Genomic DNA, 8,405 nt, shown 5'->3' on the forward strand with positions numbered 1-8,405 from the left:
GCTAACTAGTGCTGACTGGGCGTTATCACGCCCTGTGGTCTTATAGGCCACGTTTCTTTGTTTTTCACGTCTCTATGGTAGGAACGATGTACTGCAGGACTTTGCTCTCGTCGTTATGTTCAATACTGTTAGACTTGCATTCAATATTCAATATAAAATGATTACTTGCTTCATCGGCCGTTGTACTATATTTCAGGTGAAATGATTTAGCACGTGTGTTCCGCCAAAAAAAGGTAGATCAATCAGGTTTCCGTAGCCATAAGAAAATGGGAAACACTGCACTAATGCATGCTGCACTTAGTTCATCGATATGATTAATTAGTTTTTTTTTTTAAAACCACTAACCAAAAACTATATCATGCCACCCCGTTTTCTCCTATGTAGCAAACTTTTGCATTAGCTTTGACATCACCGCTCTAGATACTTACTGCTCCCTTTATGTCCAAGGTCTGACGACGCCGACGCGACGGTATTTTGATGATATCCTCAGTATAATTTCAGAGAATAGGAAGATATTTTAGAGAATTCTTGAGAAAACCTGTAACCATAGAATTTTCACTTTCGGTTGCGTTACTATTTATTGTTACCATGTCACTAATTGTGAAAATAATTTTACAGTGAAAAACCATATAACTTTTTGAACTTTCAGAATCAACGGTTAACGAGTCGTGTTTCTTCAACGAGCAATGCGAGGCTACCAACTTCCAAACAGAGTGTCGAGATGGAAGATGCATCTGCAGATTTGAGATGGTACCATCATTCAAGTCCGATGGCTCTTCGGAATGCATTGGTAAGAAATTAACAAATAACCTTTATGCTGCATTATACTTTTTTATTTATTTTTATACCGCTTTATATTTATTCCACTGGAAAAACTTTTATTTTTTAACCAATCCTTCAAAATTCTCCTCGATCCCTCGAAAATTAATTAACGCTCAATAACAATTGATAGTCAGAATTATTTTGCTCCGTACCTAATGGCGAAGCCGTTATTTTTAATTCAATCGTTATAACTAAGTTTCTTGTAAATTACCTTACTAATTTAAATCGAAAACATTAGCTTTTTACTTCTAACGCATACTTTTAGCGTTATTGCTTAGGTAACAAGAAGAACATAATTTCTCTAATAAGTCCTTTCGATTTCTAGATAAACTCATTGAATAAGCTTTTCATAAACTTTTGGTCATTGACTGTACATATAACATTTGATCCCGTATTATTTTATTACTTATTTAAGAAATCGTTATATTTATGATCAATATACAAACGGTGGCGGTGTACCTACAATATACATACGAGTATTAACTATCTACAAGTGTGATAAAAAATAAAGATAATATTGAAAATAATGGTTACTTTTTTGACAAAATGGGATGCATAGAAAAAACCTGCCAAATCAACCTGTTTTGACAAAAAAAAGTTTTTTATTTAACTAGGTATCTACTTAATTTTTTCGATGCAACCGGCCGCGGCCGCCCTTACACCAAATTATTTTTTTTGTTTTTTTTTTCTACCTAATTCCACAAACTATTTTATAATATAATATGTATAATACTTACAGAAATTAATATTTAGTGCAAAAACTATTCATGTTTAATTATTTTTTATGAATAATATTAGAAAGTAAACATAATTATGAAGTGGGGTTTCATGTAGGCGGGACTGATTGTTCTAGGGACCTCACTTTGCACAATTTGATGCCAGAATTTTCATATTATTTTTTTACATTGCATGACTTGCTTAATTCCAGCAGCTTAAAACTTATCATTTTCAAAATCAAAACGTACTATGAGTTCTAATGAAATACATTATAAAGTTAAATCTTTTGGCATTTTTATACAGCGAGGAATGACCCACAGCCTAGCCTCCAGTATATTGACCCGGCCATGATAGGAGTACTAGTTGGAATGGCGTTAATGTTTGTCATCATCTGTGTTGTCCTTCGACTGTTCAGCAGGTAATCTTCCTTATCTTGCTTTTCATTTTTCAAACACATAAGTACAGTCACTCATTAAACGGATGGTCATTAATTTAAAGGGCTGATGTTCTACAGCTTTCCTCTTATGGTAACACTTAGAAAATAGCAATACTGAAATACAATATAGGACCTTGTAACAACCAATCGAAAAACAAGTCGCTTTAAATTTGGTTTTGCCTGCATAAAAATCAGTAGTAGTTCGGATTTTCAGTGTTTCTATTATTTTTTGACAGTGTAAATAGGTACCTACATAAACATTATTTATTTTACAAAAAAGGTACACTGAAACAAAGTCTAACATGCTAATAAGTTGTAAATATTTGTAAATATCTATGCAACTTGTTTCTAGCTGATATTATAATATCTCGGTGAAAAACCTTATAAAGGAAAAACAAAACAGGTTTTTCTCAGAATAATTTTTCTAAATCTGAGAAAAATATAACCGAATATATAAATATAATATATCATATTACACATACCTATATAATATCATATATAAGTGCATACTGGTACACAAACGCGTGTAAAGCTAGTGCCTAATTATTGGAGATTAATTCATTAGTTATGTAATTTAGAATATTGTCATAATTAAAAAGGTATTCATATCGGAACAAGGTTGATACAATATGAATACAGATGAATACAATAAATATGTAATTTGTACTTACCTTTGTAAAGTAATTACAAACAATTTATGTTTGAAGACAGGATTCTATTTGTTGCAAACGCACTAAGTTGGAGTAGAATGGGCTGCTAACCTTGGATTTCTGATCTGTGAGTCAGCGACACTAGCCACGGAACCACAAGCCAATTTCATAGGATTAAATTCTACATTTATTTATTAATATATGATGTGAAAATAAATAACAATCAAAAATTATTGTCGGCCTCGTGGTGCAGTGGTCAGCGCGTTTGCCTACCATACAAGAGGTCTCGGGTCAATTGCCGACATGGTTGACGTAAAATATTTCTTTAAAAAGGTGTTTTTACACTAGAATATTTCATAGTCCCTGGACTGGTACCTAAGGCGTAGGACTGATCATCTTACCTTCATGTATAAAAAAATGATCAAGATACACTGCGATTGGTGTGCTGAAAAGGGAATAATGATCAAGTATTGTTTGATAGTTTCCTATTAAGACAAAACGAATTACATCATTAATATACTCTTGTATATTAATAAATAAATGTAGAATTTAAACAAGTGAAATTATATTTTGTTACACAGGATTCTCAGGACTGTCTTAGGCCATGCAGGGGCCCATGGGCACACAGGGTTTAGGGCTCTTTTAGAATTTTGAGGAGGCCTCCATTAGGCCGGGGGCCCCGGGCTCACACGCCTTTATGGAAAAGTCAGCCCTTCAAATTCTACTTCATTAATTTACTAAAGATTTGTATTTACTGCAATAGAGATATTTACTGCAATAAGAATCTGGTGGTATAATCAGCTGTGACTTTATTTATTAACTTCTCCGTACTATTGCATTGATTGCTTTAATTTACAAAAATAAGATGTTAACCTCGATAAACATTTTATGTACATTGTATGTTCAGGGCTCGCTGGCGTGAGAACCGAACAATCTTCAACACTCCGAACCCTCGCCTAATGAATGTGTCTCTTCTGAGAGACAGTAAGTTACTTCATGGAGCTGAAAGGCGAGGGTCCAGGGCTTCAGTCAGGGCACCATCTCGGCAACCTAGTCAAGCTGAACTCAGACCGCACTCCCCTAACGCAGGACAAGGTGAGGTTAGGTTAGATTAGACACAATAACAATTAGGATAAGTTTCAGTATTAGCCTGATCACCTATGCTAAATTGTCTCCTATATTGTTAGCACAATCACATAGATTGTCAATTCATTTTAGAAAATAAATATATTTTGATTACAATTATTTTGGTTAAATAAATATACTATTCTAATTCTATCAGTTATATAGTTTTTAGACCTCTGTATTAATTCCAGTATTACATGAAAGAAAATATATTAAGAAAACCAGTAATCAAATTTTGTTAATTATACAATATAATGGAATAATATCAAATAAAAAATCTAGACTTTTGAACTCAGTCTGCTGGAGCCGCAGATGTATAATAAATAGACACGTTATTCCTTTGCTTTATCTTAGATATAGTAAATATTGCGTTGGCCTCAACAATTTGAAAAAAAAGAGCTAGCAAATCCTAATACATATGAAAACATATTTATTTCTGTGTGACTCATTATCGTGAAAAATATGAAGTGTCATATCCACAGTAATGAGCAGGCAGCTGTCAAGAGTTATTTTTTGTGTAGGTACCTTCTTAATTAATAAAATTGTAAAAAATGTACTAAAAAATATAACAAATTATCTACTCATCCAATAAATTTTATTTTTTCTACAAATAAAGTTATAAAGTTTTTCAGTCAAAATGTTTCAACATTTTCTCATCAAACGCTGCGACATTATTCTTGACACAAGTCCATTAGAGAATGCACAGGAGAATGTAGGCGATTACTCACGAATTGAAATGTCATATATGATGTGCTTGTAACGTTTCTATTTAATTACACATCATTGGTTTGGAGTATAATAAAAAGTCTAATGTTACCATAAGAATTCAGGTACAGATCCAAAAGGTGATTCTTAAATGAAATAATAAACCAGGCACAGGTTTTACTACTTTCAAGAGCTGTAAAGTTTGTGAAAAATAAATCCATACATCAATAAGAAAATCTTATCTTTTAAGTAATACGAGTACATAAAGATTAAATAATAATTTAAAATGAATACTGAAAAAAAAACTGAGATAAACAATAAACACTGTTGTCATTTTTATTTCAAATCATTCTCATTCATACAACCATCTGCAAAAATACTATCATCTGTAAAAAATATTTTCACACAATCATCACTCGGCTTACCAACATATTTTTGCTTTTAACCCAACAGCAGTAAATAAATAAGCTATTTGATGACAAGAGAACTCACGTTTGTTACAATTACCACGGAATGCTAGCACAGTGTGATTTTAATCTCAAATATATGCCATGCACAAAACAAAAGTATTTGTTACCTCTACCACAGTTTATTGAACACATAAAGGTATGGAACTTAGAGAGCAACAAAAGGCGACTCAAGTGACTCACACGCTAAACTTTTAGACTAAAAGAATGCTTATTTTACTTCTCCAGCCCTGATGACAGCTTGTTAACTCAGCCGCTGTCTACTGACTGCATAATTGCTAACTAATGAAGACTTCTTCATTTGTACTAAACAGGACCTAAAAAAAATATTTGACAAAAGGTAAAAAAGTAACCTCTTTAATTAGCAATATATTTTTCAATATGCACTGACACTTTTTGAATTAGTTTTGATAGTTTCTCTTCTTCAGTTTATGTAGTAGGTACCTATCTTACCTAAATTAGTCTAAAATTCTACTTGGGATTACCAGATCTAACTTTGTCTGCTTAGTATGTTTTGGTATGATTTTGGTATAAATAAAAAAAAAACTTAATACTTATAAGGTGAGAAAACTTCTTGTGACATTCACTTGTATAGTATTTCACTAGGAATGTATGTATTGGTACATCCCATTCCTTTAAATACTAACTTCATAAGGATTTTTTTTATTTAAGTTCAACTTTTTGACAATTTGCGCCATGAAAAATGTGCAAAACAAAACTATGGCAAAATTAGTCAATCAATTTAAATAACATATGAAAATCATAATTCAATCAACTCATTTACTTCTTACATTTTGCTTATTTGTTACATTAATCATCATGCTTTTTATTTATTCTTCACTATCGCATCATCAAACATTGTAAATAAGATATTTTAAAATATACAATCCAACAGTTAAAATTTTTATTTTTTAACGAAGTATCGAACTATATTGCGCCAAATGTACATAATATTGTTTAAATAAAATAAATATGTGAATTTATATTCCTCGATGTATTATATTTACTAATGATTGAAACTGGTAATCCTATTTTTCTTCTTCTGATTGTTTATGTATGTAGTACTGTATCTACCTATTTATAGTTTTATTAAAAGAAAATATAGGTATGTATTTGATAGTATAATTTAAGTAACCTCTTCTTATATATATTCGACTATAATATTTTCATTCATAACTTTACTTCAAATCTACCTACATTTAATTGATATTAAATGATTTACATGAAATGTGATGTATCACACATTTCTTAGTCATCTAAAATTCAACAATGAAAGAGAAAAAATATTTAAACTTTAAAAGACATAATATTCACTTTTGGGATTAATTATTTTTAACCATCACTAAAACTAACAAGGTTTATGCTGAATTTTTCAATAAGAATCTTGAACAATCAAAATCAATTCAAAGCCATAATCTGAAACAGATTTTATCAAATCTAAACCCACCATAGCAGGGTTTCCCAAAGTTTTCCACCAACGAAACACTACGCAGATCCGAAAATTTTAACAGAACACTTAGCTCTTTAGGTTGTGTTTATATTATTATAAAGTAAAAATAAAAAATGTTATCAAAACATTTATTTTTACTCTGTATTAATTCAATATTGTTAGCATACTACATAAAATATTTTTTATACAAAATTAATTTTAGAGTCCTCCTTACTAGGGAAACCCGTTCTAAGGACTGTACAGTGTTCAAATTTTGAACAATCATAAGAATACACATAAAAATATGAGTGAATATAACTCTCAATGATTCAGATGATTTTGAATCCCATATCTTTTCATACCAGACACTTGGTGAGTTGAATTCTTACATATATCTGTTGTGGCATCGGGCCTGTTTCTGCGCTTTGACTTTGTTACAGCATAATTAGAAAATCACACTTTGAATAAATAAGTTGTAGAAAATGGAAGAAAAACAATAATAGCTCATTTTGACACATTGGCATTGGTGTACTCTTCTAACAAGCTCGTCCTTTTATCATTTAATTTTTGTATTTTGTTTAAAATAAGATTCACTGATTAAATCAATTAGGTTTTCATAATAACTTGCGCTGAAGCCGACTTTATCTGACATGGAAAACAGATTCGGAACCCAGGCATCGTCCTTACTAGTTTTGGGAAAATATTGCAAAAGAGTTATTTTCATATAGAATTACACCATTTTTTGCGGATCATAGTTTGGGAAACCCTGCACTCAAGCATTGTTGTTGTTGCTAGTTGGAACAAACTGCGATAATAAATGATCTCAAAGTGTAGGTAATTTCAATAAGCTTAAAAAAAGTAGATTACATTCAATAAAAGTAAAAATATTATTAAACAAAGATTTTAAAAAGATATAAGCAGATCAATGTTTATCTACTTGCTCTAAATTCAATAATCACATTTAAAAAATATTTACAACTAGTGTGAAATAATATGATGAATCTTGCAGGTCGCAGAGGATCACGTGCCAGTAGTGACGCATCAGCTACATCGTCTCGCTCAAATAGGAGTCCAACTGGAAACCACCACAATCATCTCTACATCAATCCCAAACAAGAAAATGTGACAATTGAGGTTCAAGAACAAAAAGCCTAGACATTCTGCATGTCTCATAACTTGACCACATTCTGCCACGTTGTGTCAATACTCATAAATTTTATTTACACACTGCTAGACAAGAATTAGGAAACTGCCTCAAGCAAATGAATAATACTATACCGCATTTTAGCAAGTAAAATATGTAGTAAAAAGAAGAATAGTAAAAATTTTACAACATTCTGCTTCGGTGATGATCTATCACATCCATTAAAAACCAATTAGTGAAATTATAACCACATTAACAATAATATAATACACTTTTCAGGCCTTCTAAGATTATGTAATAATGTTATATGAAACAATAAACAAACATTGAACAGCTTCATTAATTATGACCACTTGAGGTTGACTTCACTCATGTGATTTAAACTTTATTAAATTAGGGACCACCGATCTATGCTTGCTTCTTTTACAACTACGGTGACAAGTCACTCTCGCTATAATCTCCTATGAAATAGAACTTCTTGTATAGAATATGTCCTTTAGCTAAATTAGCTTGTGCAAGAACCATAATACAATACATATATTATAATCGAATTAAACATGAGTAATGTTAAATACAAGCAACATTGATGTATAATTAATATTATCTCTATGTAAGTTAAGAATTAAGCATGTCTCGCAGCGTAGTGCGATAATTAAGAAAAGTCAGGAAAAATAGCTATCTATTAGAATCGATAAACCAGAATTTTGCTTTCCCAAAACTAGGGCAGTCTTAACATAATAATTATATATAAGTTGAATTAATGCTTGATAATCAATATTAAATGATTACTCTTTTAGTCTTATTAGTATTTTACCTTCATAAAGCACAAGATACTTATACAACGTATTCTAATTGTGATCTACATAAAGTCTTTTGCACAGGATAAATTATTCTAACACAAATTATTATA

General features: G+C 31.0%; 1 protein-coding gene across 2 annotated transcripts; it reads left to right on the forward strand.

Annotated features, from left to right (window-relative positions):
• The first annotated feature begins 450 nt into the window (after window positions 1-450).
• Window positions 451-8,390, forward strand: LOC148283424 (uncharacterized). 2 transcript variants are annotated; one of them, XR_015821862.1, is made up of 6 exons: window positions 451-469; window positions 650-790; window positions 1,843-1,957; window positions 3,533-3,720; window positions 5,151-5,262; window positions 7,361-7,498. XR_015821862.1 is itself a non-coding variant. In XM_088223544.1 (5 exons), exons 2-5 carry the CDS (start codon window positions 748-750, stop codon window positions 7,504-7,506), a joined length of 492 nt encoding a protein of 163 aa, XP_088079670.1. In that variant the 5' UTR covers window positions 451-469; window positions 650-747; the 3' UTR covers window positions 7,507-8,390. The 2 variants fall into 2 exon arrangements, 1 of the variants encoding a protein (XP_088079670.1); XM_088223544.1 differs by lacking the exon at window positions 5,151-5,262 and having other exon boundaries at window positions 7,361-8,390.
• The last annotated feature ends 15 nt before the right edge of the window (window positions 8,391-8,405 follow it).

Source organism: Micrasema longulum, unplaced genomic scaffold (assembly GCF_059751315.1).
Source record: "Micrasema longulum isolate JH-2025_06_02 unplaced genomic scaffold, ASM5975131v1 h1tg000240l, whole genome shotgun sequence".
In the NCBI taxonomy this organism is placed as follows: Eukaryota; Metazoa; Arthropoda; class Insecta; order Trichoptera; family Brachycentridae; genus Micrasema; species Micrasema longulum.